At 41.9% G+C, this 23175-nt stretch overlaps 1 protein-coding gene across 14 annotated transcripts in view; it reads left to right on the top strand.

Annotated features, from left to right (window-relative positions):
- PTPN5 (protein tyrosine phosphatase non-receptor type 5) overlaps positions 1-22406 on the top strand; it is a 65715-nt gene extending 43309 nt beyond the window's left edge. For 12 of the 14 annotated variants that reach the window (XM_053393450.1, XM_053393415.1, XM_053393425.1 and 9 more), the window contains 9 exons: positions 8-246; positions 1367-1556; positions 2637-2721; positions 5289-5368; positions 6252-6389; positions 11798-11908; positions 15443-15603; positions 19526-19639; positions 21768-22406. In XM_053393450.1, the coding sequence (XP_053249425.1) occupies positions 8-246; positions 1367-1556; positions 2637-2721; positions 5289-5368; positions 6252-6389; positions 11798-11908; positions 15443-15603; positions 19526-19639; positions 21768-21864 (1215 nt within the window). In that variant the 3' untranslated portion in view covers positions 21865-22406. Of the gene's footprint in view, positions 1-7; positions 247-1366; positions 1557-2636; positions 2722-5288; positions 5369-6251; positions 6390-11797; positions 11909-15442; positions 15604-19525; positions 19640-21767 lie in introns of those variants that run through there. The other 2 variants (XM_053393469.1, XM_053393477.1) reach the window with 2 other exon arrangements.
- The last annotated feature ends 769 nt before the right edge of the window (positions 22407-23175 follow it).

Below are 23175 nucleotides of genomic sequence, written 5' to 3'. Positions count from 1 at the left end.
CCCATAGATTTGGTATCTGCTGAAGACACCTCCAGACCCCCCATTTCCCCTCCAAGAGGACAGGCGACAGTCTGTAAGCCGCCAGCCTTCATTCACCTATTCCGAGTGGACAGAGGACAAAACTGAAGATGAATTCCTCGATCTGGACCCCGTGCCAGAGACACCAGTATTTGACTGTGTGATGGATATGAAAGTAGAGACAGATCCAGCAACCCTAACGGTTAAATCTGTGGGACTGCAAGAAAGGTAAAGAAATGCAAAGAGCTTGGGTCCAGGAAGGTGGAAGTGTAGGCATTCTGAGTGGATTAGCCCAATGAGAATCTGATTAGTGGGCAGAGTTTATTTTCATTCAGAGCAAGAGAACTGGACTCCATAGTTGCGTAATATGTGCTCTTATAGGCATCTGTGGCTCACCTAGGGCAGGAGTAGCCAGCATCTGCCCTCCAGATGTTTTCAGTGCCCTCCCTGTTAGGAAAAAGGTTATATGAGAGAATCTTTTGAAAATGTTGAATTTTAGGGGGGAAATGTAGCTCTTGAATGACAGTGATCAGTTAGTCATACATTGAGTTTATTCACCATTGTGGCTAAGGACCTAACCAGATATATCAGTCATTAGGATTTGCTTTGATTATTAGTCCCAAATGTTTGAAGAATGGAAATGATCTGGGCAATGTTTAACTCTTCCTCACCAACATTAATCCCCACCCTCTGCCTTCTGGCAAGCTACTATTAGCTCCGTGGGTGTGGGGAAAGACCAGTGCAGATGTTGTTTCTGTCTCCTCCTCCTCACCCCCCCCCCCGGAAGTAGATGGGTTTATATCTGAGAAAAGACATGGATAGTGAGGGTTTGACCCCTTTCTCCAAGTGCCAAGTCTCTGTCTTCAAAGCAGAAGTCATAGTGCTATTCTATAAGAAAGCAAAAAACTGAAAGGAAATCCTAAGTGTGGATCTGGTTAGGCCCTTGGACAAAATGTTGATGTAAATTATGTTGGCACATTGATAACTGATATGGCTAATCAAGGGAACATCATCAATATTGTTATGATAAGGCTGACACCAGTAAATCAAGTTATTCTTTTTAAGCTAATAATTTTGTTTGTATTCTTATTTTTTTCTATTCTGTATTTTTTAAATATATTTTTTGAATTGCTAGTGCAATTCCCTGAACTATATATTATTTCAGCATTCTCCAACTTGGAGAATATTATAATGCATGGTTTACACTCATGGTTTCAGGTACCTTTAGATTGATTGGGCTTGGGGAACAACACATTTGTGTGTGTTGCCCAAAGTAAACAAGAAAAGTAGGCAGTCTGTGCTGACTTATTTCACAATCATCAACAAATGTGTGTTATGTCTTGCGCAGGAGGGGTTCAAATGTTTCACTCACATTGGACATGTGCACTCCAGGCTGTTCTGAGCAAGGGTTTGGCTATATTATGTCCCCAAAGGAAGAGTCAGCTCGAGAATACCTCCAGACGGCATCAAACGTTCTCACTGAGGAGGAGCTACACCAGAAAGCATTAGATTCTTTTGTACTCCAGACAGAGTTTTTTGTGAGTATCTTGATAATCTGGGTTTGTAAGAATCAAGCCAATGGCTCATCTCATCCAGCATCCTGTTCTCACAGACAGCTGGGAGAAGCCCACAATCAGGATTCAATCACAAGAGCACTCTCCCTTCCAGCAACTGGTATTCAGAAGCATTGCTGCCTCCAACCATGGAGGTAGCTCATAGCCACCATGGCTAGTTGGCCACTGATGGCCCTGTCCTCCATGAATTTGTCTAATCCTCTTTTAAAGCCATCCAAGTGGGGGACCATCGCTACCTCCTGTGGGATCAGGTTCCATAGTTTAACCATGTGCTGCATGAATGCCCACCAACGTTCAGCTTCATTGATATCCCCAAGGTCTAGTCTTATGAGAGAGGGAGAAAAGGTTTTCTCTGCCCACTTTCTCCAGGCTTGTGGTTTGTTTCACTCCAAACAAACAACAAGCTATATTCAAGGTATGTTCTTGGCTTACCATTTGTTTGGGGGTGGCTTGCCCATTCATGCTTAGCCGTCGATTGACTTAGCCTTATATGTGAACCAGGCCAATGTCAGTCATGGGTTCTGCACAAATGGACAAGAATTACAGTCCAGCAAGTGCAAAGTACTGACCTATAATAAAATAAATTACATGAGAAGTCACGCTACCTCCCCAGGAAGAGCCTTTTCTGTGCTTCAGCTCATCTACTGCTTCCATATCTAAGGGAATGCTATGGCTTCAATCCTGTACATAGTTGAGCTGTTTATAACCCATTGGCTTCAGTGTATTTAAGCACCTTCACCCTCTGCAAGATTGGTGCATAAGCCTTTGGTCACAACAGAGCCCATAACATTCTCCTTAACTGTGTGTTCCTTAGTGAGTATTTTCAGAAGCATTTTAATATTTTATTTTTTTAAAAAGAGACTCTCTCCCAGAAATCTAGGAATCTGCTTTTGGAGTGTAAAAAATAACTAGAAATGTCACATCACATCTTTGAGCTAATTTCATTGCTGCCACTACTTCAAATTCAAAGGAAAGCAACAGGATTCTGCTACTTCCTGTCCCTTCAGAATCTGTTAATGGCTCATATTGTGTATCTTTCAACAGGAAATTCCGATGAACTTTGTTGATCCAAAGGAGTATGATATTCCAGGTTTGGTCCGAAAGAATCGCTACAAAACAATTCTCCCAAGTAAGCACCATAGCCACGTTACAGCTGTTTGTCAAGCTGAAGTTTCTTGTACTGTGTGATATTGAAGTGTGTGAAATTGCACATGATTGTGAGCTTTTAAAAAACACTTGAAAGGTGATGGAATAAGCTTTGCTATCCTTGTGCTTGATATTTTTTATGCTGCTTTCATTCATGGATTCTCTTGATGTGCAGCAGGGGGTAAGTGAGACCTCTGACAAAAGCCAGCTGTATCTCTGAAGTGGCCACATCAACCAGTAAATGTAGTTTCCGATTGGCCAGGCAGAACCACTGAGTAACAAGGATCTTCCACAAAGTACTTTCTTATACCATTAGTCTATTTACTTGGGAAGCTGCCTTATACCACCTCAGGCCTATGGGTCCAGGTAGCTCAGTATTTTCCACACTGACTGACAGGGGCTCCACAGGGTTTCAAACAGGAGTCTTTTCCTAGGGACACCAGGGATTGAACCAGTGGCATTCTGCGTGCAAAGCATTTGCGCTGCCACTGAGCTTTAGTCTAACCTTGCGTTGCCTCCTCTTGCTAGTAGCTGATTTTCAAGGTCTTACACAAAGGTTTCTGCTGCCAGAAACCCTTTAACTAGAGACAATTGAATTGAACTGTGTGTGTCTTCTACATGCAAACAACTGGGCTGTATGCCGTTTGCTTTTACCCCTTTTTCATACAACAGTCGGCCCTATAGCCTACTTAGTTATTTGCAACTTCTAAAGACCTTTTGAATAATACAGAAACTGAAAGCCGAAAGCCTCGCTGATGTTTGGTATGACCCCCCCCCCCATAACTGACACAATATAATCAGTTCATTTTTATTATTTTGTGGTTTTGTTTTTCTCGTTTCTCCCTCAGTATATACAGATGATTGAGGGATCGTGAGGAGGATGCCTGATTTTCATTTTGTTTAGTTAGGCACATGCAAGGGTAGGTCTGAGTGGTTTGTAATGATTTCATTGGAACCTGGGCAGCACTGCAGCAAATCCTTGTGCCAGCGTACTGGTAAGATTGCTGGTAATGGAGAGGTCTTGGCAAGCTTTCGGATTTCTTTGGGAGAGAAGGAGATTTTGCAGAGGAAGGTCAACATTGCTAGCACCTGTAACTTTGCATGGTACTTTCACAAAAGCAAGGGGGGGAGAGCTTTTTGCCCCAAGGAACGTGCAGTCTGAAATAGGATACAGAAGAGAAAAGGGAAGTATGTGTAGCAAGGGATAATGGTTACCAAAGCCTGTGCCTTCCTCTTGCCATGCTCCCAGTGTTTCTTCTGCTGCAAAGCCAGCCTGCACAGTCCCACACAACCACCTGCCAATCAATCTGTTACTATATCTGTGTGAGCTGCATGTCTTTAGGAGGACAGGGAGAGGCCATGAAGGACAGCTCTAAGCCGTATGTGTGCATGTGGCTCTGAGGACTTGGTCTATTTCAGTTAAACTCGACATCCTTTTCTTATTGCAGCTTCATATTCAAGGACGGCAATCACTTGATTAGTAAAGTTGCCTGCAAAGTGGAATGTGTTGCTTTTGAGGAAGGAGAAATATTCAAGGTTGTCTAAAACAGATGTTCACTCTAGTTAAAATGAAAGGTAAACAGGCACTTAACTTAATGATCAGTTGCCTGCAACTCTACAGTTAATTGCAGTTACTGAGAGAAATGATAATAGTCTTTAATTCAGCTAATTTATATTTCTTTTGTAGGGAATATCTTTTGCAGATTTACAAATTTGTTGTGGAATTCTGAAAAAACCCCTGAAAAGAATCAATGTCTTTTGAGGAAGCTGGTTGCTTGCTTTATGTTCTTGTCTCAAAAGTGCCAGCCTAAATGGATGAAAATGGCCAGTTTCAAAGAGGCCCAAATCCAAGCTCCATCCTCTAAAAGGTTCCAGAATTCTAGTGCAAAGGAACACCTCTGCCTTTGCACTGGTGCTGGGACCAAGCCTGCCCACTGTAGTAGCAAGCCATCATGGCTGACACCTGTAAAAAGCCTCTGTGCAGAGCAGCAAGAAAATAAATAGCATTTTTTAAAAAAACTGGAGAAAGAGGCAGTGTCACAAAGGCATTGTAATGGGTGCAGAAGTAGCCTGCTTCCCCAGCATTGGTGCAATGTTGTTGTCCATATTGTCTGCTTACTGCCATAAGATGTAGTGATGCATTTTTGCCTTAGATCGCTTTATAAATCCATGGTGGATAGATCTGTCAATGGCTACAAGCCATGATATCTAAATGGAACACCTGCATTCTTCTGAAGTAGTATGCCGCTGGATACCAGTTCCTCTGTGTGCATTCAAGTCATACCTGGGCTTCTCAGAAGCATCTGGATGGCCACCTGGGGGAAGCAGAGTAGACTTACCAAGGCTTTTGATCTGATCCGCCAGGGCTACTGCTACATTTTTAGGATCAAATCTTTGGATGATTTGACATTGCCACAGTGTTTCTCGCCAAGGGTTCGTTGCCCATTACTTTTCTGCGGTCGCGGACAGCTGTGCAGTTAATAAGAGTACAGAAGGGTATCATGCTTCCTTGTAGCACATAACTCTTAGACTCTTGCTTTGGTTTTCCAGATCCTCACAGCAGAGTGTGCCTTACCTCAGACGATCAAGATGATCCCCTGAGCTCTTACATCAATGCCAACTACATTAGGGTAAGAGCTAAGCAATCCTGAAGGGTTTTCCGCGTAAGTGGGTTTCAATTATTCATGAACAGCTGCAAAATTCCATAGATCACCATTCCCACCCCAAAACACACCTTGTAGTCTTTAAAAACACTTGCAATTGTTTTGGATACCAGCTGTTGTTACTTCAGTAACAGAGAATGACACCAGCCCTCTTTACTGTCCAAAGGACATTTCCCTGGTTCATATAGGCCCTGCACTTGAACTTGGAGCTTATTTGGTAGCAGTTGACACAACTCAGACAGAGAACTTATATATGAGCTGTAGGCTCCATCTACTCCTGGCTCTGAGCCAGACCCTGATCTGGGCAGATGCTTACATATCCTTCCTCCTTCTTCCCACAAGTAGCCTCATGCAGCTATCTAGCTACTTCAACAGCAGCTCTGAAGCTTTTGCCTGCTTTGTCCCTGTGGGCCAAGGGTGGTTCTGGGAGCCACCTCTTGTGGGGATGTCTGGATCCAACAGTTCAGAAGGGCTGTTGGTGGTGTGGAAATCTTGCTCCCCTTGCACCTTCTCCAAGGAGACTTCAGATTTCAAGGCCTGGGCAGTGCTGAACCCTGAGGGTCTAACACAGCTCTTGGGCTGCAGCAAAACCAAAAAGTGCATAATCGAGCTTGGTTTAACCATGCTTCTTGCATAGCATAAATGCTTCCATTGCCATAGCAACCATTGCTTCTTGTATAAATTGAAGTTGTGCCTTCTGTCCTTGGCTTGTGTGTGGTGGGGGGAGGTGGGAGAAAGAGTGCACTAGCACATTTATTTTTGATTTGCTAAGTGTCCTTGGGTAAAAGACTGGAGAACTGAGGTCTGTGCACAGCTCAACACTAATGAACCCTTGTTGCTTTGTTGGCAGGGCTATAGAGGAGAAGAAAAGGTGTACATTGCTACTCAGGGACCCATAGTTAATACTGTCAGTGATTTCTGGAGAATGGTGTGGCAGGAGCGTTCTCCAATTATTGTCATGATTACCAATATAGAAGAGATGAATGAGGTAATGCTGAGTCTCTGCTCTTTATCCCATGTTGTAATTGATGTTTCCACAGTGGATGCCTGAGCCATGGGAAATGATTGAATAAAATATGGTTCCATTCATGAAGCTAGTTTGCTTTGTAAATTACCTCAGTAGTCATGGTTTGGAGTGCTTTAAAAAGGCGTGATGAGCAAAACATCAGCACACATGTAAGCCCCATCCCAACATTGAAGAAGGTGAATAATACATTTGTTACTTGTTTGTTGTGAGATTGAAATGACTTTCCCAAAGGCAATGGATGCTGTGTTTTCCCAGCACTTAATTATGTTATTAGGGAAGTATGATTTCTACCCTTATAGCGCTCCAGTTGCAAGGATGAATGCTGATTAGAAATGGTCGCTTATCCCTGCTTCTCGGGTGGGCAGTGCTTGCAGTCCAGCCCAGCTCAGCAGGACATGGGAGGGAGAGGGTGATCCCTCCCTCCTTTGCAGCAATCCTGGCCATGGAGGATGCTGGGCTTGCCCACCAAAACCTATAATTTGAATGGGCTAGTCACAGCCTTCAGGGTGGGAAGAGCATCAGCAGTGGACCAGAGGGAGCAAAGCTTCTCTCTGGCCCACCACTGCAGCTTAAAAGGTCAGCTGCACTTTCTACAAGCGGTGCAGTCAGTGACAGATCAACCCGCTCACCCACCGAGTAATTGGGTCTGTTGATCCTGTGTTCATAAACTTGCTTTGGATACATTAGGTCACTATATTCAGGGCCAGGAAGGAATTTGCCTGGAAACAAATTTAGACCATCTGGGGGTTTTGCCTTCCTCCTAGGAATCACCACAACTGTTGGTAGATAAGGCGTTGGGTTGAATCCTGTAGTCTTATTTCTGGAAGGGGATGAAGTGGTTCATCGCCCCCTTCCCCTCCAGCAGGTGCAATATCTCAATAAAGGAATCTAGGTGGAAGTTCTGTCCTGAAGCCTATAGGAGAGCAGATGGGCCATAGAACTTCCGGAGGGCAGTTTAGAGGACCAGCTTAATTGACTCACATCTTGAGGTAGCCTTTCACTGAGGCCCGATCCTGAAAATCTCCAGCCAACAGGCAGGAGTATCAACCAGAAAGAACACCCAATGCCTAAGCCAAACCTACCTGCATCTGTAATCAATAATGTTGTAGCCATTTTCAATCCAAGAACATTGTTGTGCCCGTTTGTCCACCAGTTCTCGCCTCGTCCCTTCCCGTGCCCTAGTTTCATCTATGACTGGGTTAAGTATTCCTCCTGTCCAGGAGAGGCAGGGAACCTTGTGATCAACATTTATGTAACATCCTGGTTGTGTTTATGTCTCTCCATTTTAGCTCTTTGCCTCATCCAGGACAGAGCTCTGACTCTGCTCTTTTTTGGTTAATCTCCTCCTACATTTCTTTAGCACATTTTTCTTTTCCATACCCAATTCTCTTTTCCTTAATTTTTTTTTAAAGCTATTTCTCTCTCTTCTCTGCCATTTCCTCTTCTTCTCCTTCCTTTCCTACTCAGCTCCCTAGTGGTAATTCCACTACACACCATTGTTCCTGTCACATGGGATAACAATGTGACTGTTCCAGATCATAGCCAATCCACCTTGATAGAGTTGATACTTATCAGCAGATATGATCTGCTCTGTAAGATCCTTCAATCTCTCTGTCGCATGGAGCTCCTGGAAGGTTCCCCTCTAGTTGGAGTCCCAACCTACTTTGGAGATTGAGATCAAATCTCTTGCTATGTGGGATTCTGTGCTAGCAAGGGTAGGGTATCAAAGCTGTTCACATGCTTATTTACCTCTCCTGGGGTAACGAGGACTTGCTCCATTCATGGGTGGGTGCCTCACTTACCCATCTGGACAAAATACTTTCACACAGTGAGTACCCAAACTTACATTTCCCTCCCCTTAAAGTGAGCTGCCTCCAAGTTCTGCTGTCACTGATGTGATTTTCCCAACATCTGTTTTGCTTCCAGGTTAGCAACTGGGCAGTTGACACCCCTTAGGAGTCTGGATTTAACCCTGTTGTTTCTAGCTGCTGCTATTTCTACTTGAGGCATTGGCATATTGCAGTATGGATTGCTATGCGAAACATAGCTGAGCAACTGTTTGACTTAATCGGTTTGATAAATTCTGTGAATCTGTGAATCAATTCTGTGGGCAAAAGAGCTTAATAGATCACGGTCAGCTACCATTTCTCTTCCAATCTATCCATCGCAACTTGTATCTGCAGTGCTACTTGGATGTTACCAAGGAGATAGGAAAGCTGTGCAACCTAACGGCACATGCACACTCACTTTTTCCAAAAGACACATTTGGTTAGAAGTCATTCATTAATCACAAAAGTCTAGTAGATGTCATCAGTCTCTGTACTAACAAAAGATATGATTGAGCGCAATGTTTCATTGATACCTCTTGTTTAAAGAATAAAATCATGCCATGAGACTCTGATATAAATATAGGCTACAGTCCCCTTCTTGTTAGCATCCCTGTTCTGATGTTTCTCTCCCCCTACCCCCACCTTGCCAGCTTCAAATTATTATATGAACACTATGTCTTAAAAATGTGTCGACGCAGAGCTGAAACCTTTGTTATGCCATGATGCTTGAGAAAGAGTCTTTGTGTTCCTGCTATATACGTTCAATAATGCAAGGATTAGTGGCTCACTATTCCAGCACTTTTGTCAGGTCTAATCTGAACTGACAGACAGCCCACGGAAATGTGTGGGTGTTCTTCATTTCAGCTGCTTGGAGTCTGAGCTATAGATAGTTACTAGCACATTTGTCAGTTTTTACAATGGATGAGCGCTATTGTAGCATGGAGGGACTGTGTCGAGGCGGGGGAACAGAATTGTGAAAATTTGACTCATGAAATGGTAGTGACAAATTTTCCCACTGGTGTAAACCAGTGGTGCGGCTTACATGCAAAGGTGCAGCAGCAGAAAAATGTGGATATTCTGTATTATCTCCCTTATTTAACTTTTATTTGGCCTCCGTTCATTACATTTATCCTGGAGGCCTAGACAGTTCCTTTGCAAGAAACCATGTGGGGGTCCATCACATTATGAGTTCTCCCTTGCAAATGGCACTGACTCATGAATCATGGGTAGAAATGCTCATAAGGTTATGGGCATGGCTCATATGGCACCTTTACCGAGCAGTGTGGCTGAAACATGTAAGATTTGCCATAAGAGTACAAATACACCTTAAAGACAGAGATGAACAAACCATACAACCCTGAGATAGAAGGTAGTTGTTGTTGTTTAGGCGTTTAGGCGTGTCCGACTCTTTGTGACCCCATGGACCAGAGCACGCCAGACACTCCTGTTTTCCTGTTTGGTCAAATACATGTTGGTAGTTTCGAGAACATTGTCCAACCATCTCATCCTCTGTCGTCCCCTTCTCCTTGTGCCCTCCATCTTTCCCAACATCAGGGTCTTTTCCAGGGAGTCTTCTCATGAGGTGGCCAAAGTATTGGAGCCTCAGCTTCAGGATCTGTCCTTCCAGTGAGCACTCAGGGCTGATTTCCTTAAGAATGGATAGGTTTGATCTTCTTGCAGTCCATGTGACTTTCAAGAGTCTCCTCCAGCACCATAATTCAAAAGCATCAATTCTTCGGCGATCAGCCTTCTTTACGGTCCAGCTCTCACTTCCATACATCACTACTGCGAAAACCATAGCTTTAACTATACGGACCTTTGTCGGCAAGGTGATGTCTCTGCTTTTTAAGATGTTGTTTAGGTTTGTCATCACTTTTCTCCCAAGAAGGAGGCGTCTTTTAATTTCGTGGCTGCTGTCACCATCTGCAATGATCATGGAGCCCAAGAAGGTAAAATCTGTCACTGCCTCCATTTCTTCCCCTTCTATGGAAGCAGTGACAGATTTTACCTTCTTGGGCTCCATGATCACTGCAGATGGTGAAGGTAAAGGAACCTTTATGTCTCTTGATAACTGAGTGAGATACTGAGGGAAAGGTGGGGAATCCCCTTCTGCATAAATTCTTCCATTACTAATGAGAAAAGTGTTATTATATATCATTTATTACATTTATTAATAATCAAGGGGGGACTTTCTTTCATGCAGTTCTTTTAAATGCAGGAGCCTATTCTGGATCTGCCAACCAGAGGATTTTAAACATCCAGAGGCTGCTGTTCAAAGGGAAAGCCAACAATTCTACTTGGCATATGCAAGCTGTGGGCGCAACACACCTAAAGTAGCTCTTTGCATTTGTTAGCTGTAGAATTCATTCAAAAAGTTTGCAAACAGCTTAATTTTTCTAAAATCTCTGCAGTGTGCTACATGAAACCAAGAAACAACATAATTAAAACAAAAATATCGCCCTGAGACCCCCCGGGTAGAGGGCAGTATACAAAATCAATAATAATAATAGTACAACATAAATCCAGTAAGACAGTAGTATAAAAGCATGTGAAAACAGGCATTCATACACATAAAACCTGGGCTGGGTCAGATCTTATGGGTCAGGAAAAGTCTGGCCAAAAAACTATGGCTTTACAAGACACGTGAAGGAACTGGTGATTGCTGCTTCATATATGGCAGTACATAATATCACAACTGGTCTTTGGAAACAATTTGCACAACTTGCTTAAATATGTCTGGAGACAGGACTGGGTGCCAGCTGAAGTTTATGTTTTTAAAAATGGGGGGCCAACCACAGCTGTTTTATCTCAGAGTCCTCAGCATAACATGATGCCTGCAGCTCTAGGTAAAGGTAAAGGGACCCCTGACCATTAGGTCCAGTCGTGGCCAACTCTGGGGTTGCGGCGCTCATCTCGCTTTATTGGCCGAGGGAGCCGGCATATAGCTTCCGGTCATGCTGGTCATGTGGCCAGCATGACTAAGCCACTTCTGGCGAACCAGAGCAGCACACAGAAACGCCGTTTACCTTCCCATCAGAGTGGTACCTATTTATCTACTTGCACTTTGACGTGCTTTCAAACTGCTAGGTGGGCAGGAGCTGGGACCGAGCAACGGGAGCTCACCCCGTCGCGGGGATTCGAACTACCAACCTTCTGATCAGCAAGTCCTAGTCTCTGTGGTTTAACCCACAGCGCCACCCGCGTCCCTCAGTCTGCTCTAGCAGACACTAATTCAATCTGAATGAGATCAAGTTTTGGCTACAAATTCTGGCCATTTTTGGTTTGTATGCTTCTGCACACACACACACCCCACCCCACCCTGCTTTACGCAATATCTGGCCTGAAGAAGAGTCCTGCAAAACCCAAAACCTTGCCCCCTATTTTGTGACAAGATTGATTGGTCCTAAAAAAGTTGTTACTGTAGATTTTGGAGTTATGTCGCTTATTTTGCTTTTTAAGTGTACTTTTTTTTAGTACAGCAAAATCACTCCTGTGCCAGCCGATAACTTATTTTATATGTATGGTTTATCTTTTGTTCAGAAATGTACAGAATACTGGCCAGAAGAACAGGTTACCTATGAAGGAATTGAAATCACGGTTAAAAGAGTTATACAAGCAGACGATTACCGGTTAAGGCTTATTACCCTAAAGGTAAGATCACTCAGGTATATGTGGAGCTGAATGAAAAAGGCCTTTCCAGGGTTGCTCATAAAGTTGCCATTTTATATCCAGCCTATAAAACACAGCTGAAACACCACTTTTCATTACTGCACTGATTATGTGTCTGTCTGGTTTCCAACCATGTACGCAATATAGTAATGAAAGCAGTCAGGTATTTTAGATTGAATGTGTGCAGCTCAAAGACTTTCCAGCCACTTGTGCTCATCCAGCGGAAGAATTCTGTGAGTCATTCCACACAATTCTAGCACCGGTCATTTATTACGGCATGCTTGCTCAGTAAATGTTCCTTATGTACATTGACTAGCCTCTAAATGCAGGAATCACCAGCCTGGCACCCACAGGCATCGCATTGGTGGGCCTTACAATTGGAGGGGGGGTTTTTTCAGAAACAGCAGGCCCTTCAGCCGTAGGGGGGATTTTCTGAATTATGTGGGTAATTCAGAAATTACTTGGACAGAGAGGAAGAGATGTATGTGTGGTCTGTTTGCATGTGTGGTCTGTGTGTGAGAGGCAGCAAGGTGTGTATGGCTATGTCAATGTGAATTTATAGGGTGTGTGTGTGTGTGTGTGTGTGTGAGAGAGAGAGAGAGAGAGAGAGAGAGAGAGAGAGAGCGCCCAATAGTCCGTATGGGTGTAGTGAGTGTACTCCTGTGCTCTGTGTGCAAGAGTGGGTGTCGTATGCCTACCTTGTGTATTTTTCCTGGTCCTGGGGAATGCTCTCTGTTGGTAAACAGCAGCAGCAGCAGTATTGTGCGTCATGGAGATGTGTCAATATTGTGTGATCTCCACAATCAGGACCATCAGGACACAGGTGACTTCCCACAGCAAGCATGAGATTGTCAGGAGGGGGTAGATATGACAGCTACCACCAACACTTTCTTGAAATTGGAAATGTGCTTGCTGGTCCAACAAGGTTTGTAACTCCTGACCTACCGTATTTTTCGCTCTATAACACGCACCCGACCATAACACGCACATAGTTTTTAGAGGAGGAAAATCCGCAGGCATGCCACCCGTAGGCATTCCCTCCATAACACGCACAGACATTTCCCCTTACTTTCTAGGAGGAAAAAAGTGAGTGTTATGGTGCAAAAAATACGGTAAATGTATGGCTTTAGAATAACAGCGTTGCTTGTACTATCCCATTCCAACATCTTTAGATTCCCCTTTGTCCCTTCTATTCAGTGTGCTTCGCTAACTGCAAAAAACGGGCAGAGGATTTTTTCTTAGCAACAAAAACCAGGAGTGGTTTATCAAAATGTTTTGAGGATGGAAGTGAAGACTGAGAGTTTCAAGAGAGAGCTCTAGAACAAACACCACCTGTTTAATTTTATCTTTTTACCTCTCAAAGATCTCAGTAAGGATTTTGTTTTCAGTGGTACAGTGGTACCTTGAATTACTTACGCTTCAGGTTACAGATGCTTCAGGTTACAGACTCCGCTAACCCAGAAATAGTACCTCGGGTTAAGAACTTTGCTTCAGGATGAGAACAGAAATGGCGCAGCAGCAGTGCAGCAGAAGTGGGAGGCCCCATTAGCTAAAGTGGTGCTTCAGGTTAAGAACAGTTTCAGGTTAAGAACGGACCTCCAGAACGAATTAAGTTCTTAACCTGAGGTACCACTGTATTTCAAAAAGCCATTATTATTATTATTACTACTACTACTACTACTACTTTATTTTATTATTAATTATTATAGCTCATTAAGCTTGGTTTCCTTCCACTGTAACCTAAAGTCTACTGAGCCTTTTGTCGGTAAAGATTTGGGGGTCTTTTAAAGGATTGATAAAAGAGAAGTTGGATACAGTGTTGTTTTGTTGGAAGGTTTTAAGTGGTGTTAAAGACTACATTTTCAGCTGCCAACTAGAATGCTTAATTTATCTTTATGTGTTCTCTGACTGAGTAACAGACATCACAGCCTGATCTCCTGTGCCCTGTTGCACTGGAAGCAAAGTGTTCAAGGCCACTTCTATTCGTGCTTCTGTTCGTAAATGTTTGTAATGTTGTTGGGCCAGTGGCATGAGCAGGTATCCAGCTGTATAACGTCTGCAGTTGGGTGTCTTCAGTGCTGTTGTGCCACAAAGGCTCCTTCCAGCACCATCTTTGGCACAAATGGAGCTACACAGGACTCTTGCCCAATGCCATACAGAGCAACCAGGTGCAATCAAGATCCTTTCTCCCTCTTCTACCAGCAACCATCATAAGCGTAATTTAATGACATACGGTGATTCATAAAACAGTAAATCTTCCACACCTCCCATAAGCAACATCTTCTGTCATAGTTATATGATTTATAGGGTTGGAGTATTAAGTGTTGGTGGTTTCAGTTTCTCTCTGGGTTTTGTTTATTTACTAAATCCAAACTTCACTGGTCAAAATGCTTAGTGCTATGTATTTCCTTCATGCCATTCCCACACATCAGAACACCTAAAAATCAACTGCACTCCAATAGTTATTAATGATTTCAACTGATTTAAAGCTTAAGATCATAAGAAGATCATTTAAGCTGGTCTTGTTGATTTAAGTTTTAGTACTAAATGTTGCTTTTCTTGGGCCCTTCCATAGATGCATATATTTGAAAGTAACTGTTTAGCACAGTGTAAAATTTCCCCATCAATGCCTAAAAGGTTGAAGCAAACATTCCATTGACCTCCAGTTCCAATCGGGCACAAGATTAAGCAGCCATAAAGTGAAGCAGGCTGAATTAATTAGCATGCCTGAAAACTGAGCAGCATATCTGTTGATTCAACAGGGGTATTATTATTTTGTTGGAAAAGAAAGCTTTATGTCTTACGCTTTCACAGAGAGTGACATGTGGTATATGCAGTTAGAAATAGCTGTCTGTCTATTAGGTTATAAATATGATTTCTTTCCATTTATGTTCCCAATATTATTAAGAACATAATTATATTTTGAAAACAGCTCTTCAGTTTGCTGAATAGCAGCAAGAAAGTATGACCTCTGAAAAGTGTAAATTGCCTACATTGCCAACATAGTATTGCAAGCCTTAATTTTACTCTGATGTCATAAGTTAGTCCAGGAGGCCATCTCAGGATAGCAGCAAAGTCAGTGTGGCTTTGCCAGCAATTGGCGTTAATTATATATTTAAAGTTATTTATATACCATTCATGAAAGATAGCTGCAAAGATATTGTTGCAGTTTGCAGTTTTAAATAAAGCAACACATCATTAAATCTGGGCAAAAAGACAGGAAAATATATAATTTTCAATAATAATAATAATTTTGGAAGAAGAAGACTACATAGCACAACAGATCCTTATGCATCCTTGGGGAGAATAATGTAGCTTTAAGACAGGTTAAATATTTCATCTTTATATTTAATTTTCTATCTTGTTATCAGCCCTTATTACACAAATCCCCTTTGAGAAGGGTTAGTAAACTGCATACCCCAAGAAAATGTTTTTTAAAACTCATTAAGGAGTCTCACCTTTTGGAAAATACCTTTTCTGGTTGCCTGTATAAATCTCTTTATAACTCTCTTATAGAAGGGTGAAGAAATAAGAAATCTGAAACACTACTGGTATACTTCCTGGCCAGATCAGAAGACTCCTGATCAAGCACCAGCCCTGTTGCAGCTGGTTCAGGAAGTGGAAGAGGCCACACAGTGTGCAGAAGAACAGAATGCTCCAATCATAGTTCACTGCAGGTAGCTTAATTATGCATTGTTAAACCACCATGAAGAGAGAGGAAAGAACATGGGAAGTTTTAAGGAAGTTGTGTTGTGTTAAAGTAACCTTCTCTTGCAGTGCTGATCTAGAGAGTTCAGGTATCTGACGAAGTGTGCATGCACACGAAAACTAATACCAATAACAAATTTAGTTGGTCTCTATGGTGCTGGAGAAGACTCTTGAGAGTCCCATGGACTGCAAGAAGATCAAACGCATCCATTCTTAATGAAATCAGCCCTGAGTGCTCACTGGAAGGACAGATCGTGAAGCTGAGGCTCCAGTACTTTGGCCACCTCATGAGAAGAGAAGACTCCCTGGAGAAGACCCTGATGCTGGGAAAGATGGAGGGCACAAGGAGAAGGGGGCGACAGAGGATGAGATGGTTGGATAGTGTTCTCGAAGCCACAAACATGAGTCTGACCAAACTGCGGGAGGTAGTGGAGGACAGAGGTGCCTGGCGTGCGCTGGTCCATGGGGTCACGAAGAGTCGGACACGACTAAACGACTAAACAACAACAAAGGTGCTACTGGAAGGAATTTTTTTATTTTGTTTCGACTACGGCAGACCAACACGGCTACCTACCTGTAACTAGAGAGTACAATTTCTGCATGATCCACCTGCTGTGAAAAACTGCTTTTAACTACTATTCTGTTAGCCTATGTCAGGTAAGGTAGTGAGGAAGAATCTCTTGCTTCTAATTTGGCACTGGAACTTCAAAGAGAAGTCGTCCCCCCCCAAAAAAAAACCCAGAAGTATGGCCCCAGAAGCCTTTATGATGTGAAAACCTTATACCGACATTTTCACTTGAGTTTGTGCTGGAAGTGACCTGACTCTTTTATTGTCCCCATCTGCTGTACAGATGGAATGGAAAACAGCGTGGGTTGCTTAATTAACCATGCAATGTGGGGAAACAGTCAGTTTAAAGGGGGGTAGAGATAGGCTCATTTAATTCTTTTTCCTAGGCTGTCAGTGACCCGGTTTCTGAGGTGAAGCTGCAGCCATTTCCCCCACCACAATTCTGCCACTCATTTTTTGTAATGACATCCAGGTGACACTGAAGGAGTTTGCAGGTGAATCAACATTATACACATGTGTGTGCACGCACAGAGATATATATATATAGGGAAAATTATGCAAATTTGACCTTCTCATATATCATTCTCTAGGTGGAGTCCTGGGGTCACATGGTACATTCAATTCATAGTGGACAGGAGTTCTCCTCCACTGTGAGAATTGCCCAGTTAGCATATGAACTGGATTCATATGAAGTGACTCATAGTCTCTGGGAAAGTCGCTGTTAATATTGAATGATCTATGTGCGTGAGGGAGAGGGAAGGAGAGAGAGATGAAGATCATCCTTATCCTAGTAAAAATTCATAGCTTTGTTCTTGGGCTTTCCTGGGCTTGTTCACAGTAGAAAATGGCAGACTTGCTTTTTAAATAAAAATAAATACTAAAATAGATTTTGATTTTTTTATGAACATCATAAGAGCAGCCAAGCATGCATGGAAAATGAGCAGAGATCAGCTATCATAAATTATACATTGAAATGAAAGACTAGTTAGTGTTCTCATACAAAATAAATTCAGGTTCTGATAACATAAGTTCCTTTTTTTTATACCACTGGACTTTGGCAGGCAGCAGGGAACATTCCTATTTTAAAGCAGATATCCTTTTTGATATGGTTACAGAAAGAGTCCATAACTGACCATATATAATGAGCAATCATTTAATGTCATGACACTGGATAAATTTTAAAACCAAATATGAGCATTCCTTGTACAAACTGGCCTGGGGGGGGGGACCAATGAGATCCTGGTGGCCTTAAATGTACTGTGCTGTATGAATGCACAAATATCAGTATGCCAAACCTCTTAAAGTAATCTTAAAAGTATATCTGCATAATATAGCAAAATCAGTTTTCTAAAACAGCTTTTTGCCAGAATTCTCAGTTTATCCTGTGCTCACAAGTGCTGTGTCAATGTATCTTAATAGAATGCTATTTTATCCAGACTCCTAGCTGTCCAGTTTTGATGGTCCTCTTGTCCAATGCCTTTATCCCAGCCATTCAGATACATTTTGTAACTTGTTTAAATGAGGAAAGTACTGCTGCAAAATGCATGTATCAACTGTCCTTAAAATAATACTCCATTATACAACATGCTTTGTCGCTTTTGCTTCTCATTTTTCATTAAAATAATTTTAAAATAATAAATAGAATTTATCACTTGCTGCCACCCATAAATGCAATACAAGAACAACTCTGGTCAATAACCAAAGATTAACCTGAAGAACAATATTGTTGCATTGTTATAGACCAGGGGATCTTTTATTTTATTTTGGTGGTGGTGGTGGTTGGTGGAAATCAAATCAAATCTTGTGTCCTGTATACATCTCTATAGAGCTGGATGAAAAGACTGCCCACAAGTAGCATTTCTTTATTTCCCCCAAGGGCACAGCTGGTGGCCAAAATTATCTAAGTGACAATGAATGATAATCCATTTGAGATGCTACCAGCACTTCTTGAGACCTGCAAAATGGGGAAAGCTCTTGGACTGAGGAGTAATTGTTATTTGCTGCTTCCATTATTTAAAGTGACATGTTGACATATCAGGCCTGACAGAAGCCAGATGGCTCACCTAACATCTGTCTGGCATTGCACCCTGTAACATTTTCCTCCAATCTATGTGGTAATCTTTCACTGAATATATATATGTATGGCTGATGGTTAGAACATTATTTTCTGTCTTTTTCATTTCCTCAAATAAATGAGAACTGCTTATTCTGGACAAAGAAAACATCTTATTAAACTGTCTCTCTGCATACCAGATTCTCACAAACTCTCCTTATGGGGTACACAGAGGTTATGCCAACTGAGTTTCAATAGTGGGGGCAAAAACAAACAAACACAGACATACCCCTTGCTTAATGGTTTAGGGCCAAATTAAATACATGTAAGATGCAAGTACACTCTGATTAACTGAGTCTTTTTATCTGTTACTGCCTTCTTCAAACCACACTTACCAAAGTAAAAAAATGAGCTACTTAAAATTTAAAAACCTATTGCAGACCTAGGTATAGTTTCTGCCCACATTCTGGGCTGGCTGGCTGGCTGGCTGGCTGGCTTGCAGCGTTAAACCACAATTTACAATAAACTATGAACGCTTTAGGGACACGGGTGGCACCGTGGGTTAAACCACAGAACCTAGGGCTTGTCGATCAGAAGGTCGGCGGTTCGAATCCCCGCAACAGGGTGATCTCCCGTTGTTCGGTCCCTGCTCCTGCCAACCTAGCAGTTCAAAAGCACACAGTGCAAGTAGATAAATAGGTACCGCTCTGGCGGGAAGGTAAACGGCGTTTCCGTGCGCTGCTCTGGTTTGCCAGAAGCGGCTTAGTCTTGCTGGCCACATGACCTGGAAGCTGTACGTCGGCTCCCTCGGCCAATAAAGCGAGATGAGCGCCGCAACCCCAGAGTCAGTCACAACTTGACCTAACTGTCAGGTCTTTACCTTTATGAACACTTTGTTCTTCCCTTGCTGCTGATTGTGCCATGTGGGGGATGAAACATGATAGAAGGCTTGTCCACATGTTCACCCGAACACAGACAGGTTCAAGCTATCTCAACACACGTACAAGTGCAGGTGCGAAAGTGTACACTTGTTGATTTATGTAGCTCAACTGTTTTGTACAAAGGTACACACACCACACTCACTGATTGAATGTTACTGGTGAACATTCATAGAGTCTGACTTGCCATGAGGAGTGATCCTGAGCATGCAGCTTGTTTCTCTCCAAGGCTTTGTACATTTGGCAAGGGTACATCTGAAATACTAAGAGAATAATTGATGCTCTTTCTGAAGATTTCCACCTTCATTTTCTGTTCCTCTCTCTCTGGCCAGTGCAGGGATTGGTAGGACTGGCTGCTTTATCGCCACCAGCATTTGCTGCAAACAGTGGAAGAACGAGGGCGCAGTTGACATACTCAGAACAACCTGCCAGCTACGGCTAGACAGGTGAGAGAATCTTGTATTACTGTCTTTTTCACTTTTCCTTCAAAAACGAACACTGTAGACCCAATGCTTCCTTCTTTTTTAGCATATGAACAGAGTTTGTCTCTTTGGGAAAGTATTGCTGCTGTACAAATCATTTATAACAGGGGGGGGAGACCTGACCACTGTCCCATGTGGACTGGGGCTGATAGGAACTCGAGTACTGCAATATCTGTAGAGCTGCAGGTTGCCCATCATTGTTGTTTAAAGAAAGTATTGGGGAATAGATACAAGGGCTGGGTTCATGGCTAGTGTAAACCAAGGTTTATGAATCAACAATAAGCCATGGCTTACTAATGTGGTTTGTTCATGGTTGATAAAGCATGACTGAGCCACTGGCTGGGTTTGGACAATCAAATTAAATCGTAGTTTATAAACCATGGTTTAGCATTTCATGTGAAGCAGGTCTTGTACAACGGGAAGTCTCCCCCCCCTTTTTTTTTTTACATTCACTTTTAAGTCTTGCCTTTTGAAACATTGAAACATTTTTACCATTTGATTTTATCTTTTTTTTAAAAAATCTCTTGTTTTTATTCCATTGTAGTTAGTTAAAAAAAGAGGGTACATTACAATGACAAATTTGGATATTTCTGAGAAAAAATATTGGAAGCAGCCACACAAGATAAAAACGAAATTACAGAGTATTAAGAATGTAATGAATGGTTTAATGAGAATTAATTACATTTGTATTATTTACAAGTGACAGGTGTATTCAGAATGTCAGAAATACTGATTTGATGACTTAAATATGTGATCAATTTCACTGAAATCACTGAAACATAACTTCAGAGTAAACTTGAACTGTTAAATAGATGAAATTAGTTGGATTCACTGTTACCATGCAACATGTGAGCAGGGTGATGTTAGCGAAGTGGAATGTCAACTCAGACTTAGAATAAGCTTAACTGAATATGCAGGGAGAAATTTATAGCTTTTTGGGGGGATATATATTTTATACAGATGTATAGATATGAATACAGATCCCATAAGGGCATTCCTATCTTCCAGTTGTAACATGGAAAGTTAATTGGGGGGGAGGGGACGGGATTAGTGCACAACAGTACTTCAGACATCACTCCTGTAGCTAGATTGCCATCTTGTGGTCATATGTAACCATTTCACCTGTACCAGGAAGGCTATAGAGCAGGCATAAGCAAACTCAGCCCTCCAGATGTTTTGGGACTACAGCTCTCATCATCCCTAGCTAACAGGACCAGTGGTCAGGGATGATGGGAACTGTAGTCCAACAACAGCTGGGGGGGCCGAGTTTGCCTATGCCTGCTATAGAGATTGCATGAAAGGAAAGTTGATACATGCCTTCAACTTCAGTAACAGCTGAGAAGTACTATAAGGACTGGGAACACAGTTGATCCAACACCAGTAGGTGGTGTATAAATAAATACTTGTCTAAATAAAAAAGCAGGCTTGGAATTTAAATGTTGTATCACAGAGAATGCATATAGCACTGACAGCAACAGCTCTTGTGCATCATGAGGGCAAGTAGTCAGAGAGGAGCACTGATTTTCATTGATTAGGTTTTAGTTAGCTTCCCAAACATGCCATCAGGCAGGCTGCTGGAACCTTCCATCTTACTGTGGCTATACCATGGCTGTCATTATTCTGACTCTATTGGCCAGGTGTAAATAGATTTGGGGAACCCAATTCAAAACCTTATTGTTGTGCTTTGTATCAACAACTGCAGAATTAAACTCACTTTTTCCAAACAAAGTCTGTGACCTAAAAGCAATTTCATGTGATCTTTGGCATCTCTGTGATCCATTACCAGTGTGATTATGCCAAGCAGATACAGTGAGATGAATGTTATATTTTGATAATGTTTTTGAGAAGCATTTAGCACAGGTCCTAGACCTTAAAACTCTGGTATGTTACCCCAGTGATCTTATATGCAACCCTAGGAACTCAATACCATTACCAGTAGGAAGACTATTTAAAACCAATAGACTTAGGATCAGTTTTTTTCTGTTTAGCTCCCCCCCCCCAATTTGTGCTGTATTATTTTTGTTAATAGTTTTGAGATACACAATGGATATCTGCTTCCAAATCTCCCCCCCTCCCCCGTTTCTCTTCCCAGGGGAGGAATGATCCAGACCTGTGAACAGTATCAGTTTGTCCACCATGTCATGAGCTTATATGAAAAGCAGTTTTCTAGAGCAGCAGCAGAGGAATAAAGATTCGTGAAAAATTGTTATGAAACAAACCAACAGAACTCTGGCCACAAATTGTATGTATTCTAGAGCTGAGAAGACACACGTGGGAATTTCAGAATAGAAGATATTTATTTATAAATATATATATAAATATATATAATATATATAGTTTTACTTTCAAAATGCTTTATTTTGCATTTAAGAGCTAAGATACCGCTTTTCTTCAACATGTGACAGGACATCATCTTCACCCCCCAAAAAGGCCTATTTATACTGTAAATAAGATCAGTAGCTTCATTTATTACAAACTTTTAAAATATCATTGTCAGATTTGCTATTTTAAAAAACGAATTACAAAATTGCTACTAGATCCAAATACAGTGCAAAAGTCTTTGATAAATGTATTGCTTAAGTCTGTAATGTATGTTTACTAAGCTTGAAAAGTAACTTTTTTGCCTTTTTTCTGATGGATTGTTTTTACATTTTAAACTACCGGATACTGTGTATATCATAAGACCTTCTGAGTCTGTGCATTAAAGGATTCAAATGGATTCATACTGAAATTATTTATGGTTCATGCCTGGTATGTTTTGAACAGTCCCTTCAAGATAGCTGTGGTATCAAAATGATGCAGAAAGAAGCTATTTAGAATTGATTGCTTTTTCTGTCTGTATAGCATTCCTTCGTAATGGTGGGGGTGAGAGATTTGAAAGTTTCTCTTGGGGTAACTCAATGGGTAGAATTTGCTTTATGGTTCCAGTACTACCCTCATGGTTTTGCTCTGTGAGACAAAAATGACATTAGGATAAAAGCTTCCATTGGCGCCAACTGAAGCTTTTTCTCCTATCCTAATTGCTGAATGTGAGGTCCAGTATATCTGAAGGAGCGTCTCCACCCCCATCGTTCTACCCGGACACTGAGGTCCAGCACCGAGGGACTTCTGGTGGTTCCCTCACTGCGAGAAGCCAAGTTAAAGGGAACCAGGCAGGGCCTTCTCGGTAGTGGCACCCTCCCTGTGGAACAGCCCCCCACCAGATGTCAAAGAGAACAACAACTACCAGACTTTTAGAAGACATCTGAAGGCAGCCTTGTTTAGGGAAGTTTTTAATGTTTGATGCATTATTGTATTTTAATATTTTGTTGGAAGATGCCCAAAGTGGCTGGGGAAGCCCAGCCAGATGGGTGGGGTATAAATAAATTATTATTATTATTATTATTATTAGGGATTTTTTTTAAAAAAATCACACAACATTACTGTTAATCATGTTGTCAGCATTGTGTGTAGTTAGGTTCTAAAGTGTGGGGGAGTTGTGAATGAAGACGCACATGGCC

The sequence above is a fragment of the Podarcis raffonei genome, chromosome 1 (assembly GCF_027172205.1).
Source record: "Podarcis raffonei isolate rPodRaf1 chromosome 1, rPodRaf1.pri, whole genome shotgun sequence".
NCBI classification, from domain to species: domain Eukaryota; kingdom Metazoa; phylum Chordata; class Lepidosauria; order Squamata; family Lacertidae; genus Podarcis; species Podarcis raffonei.
The sequence above is the reverse complement of the archived record's forward strand: the minus strand, read 5'-3'. Positions and strand labels throughout refer to the sequence as shown.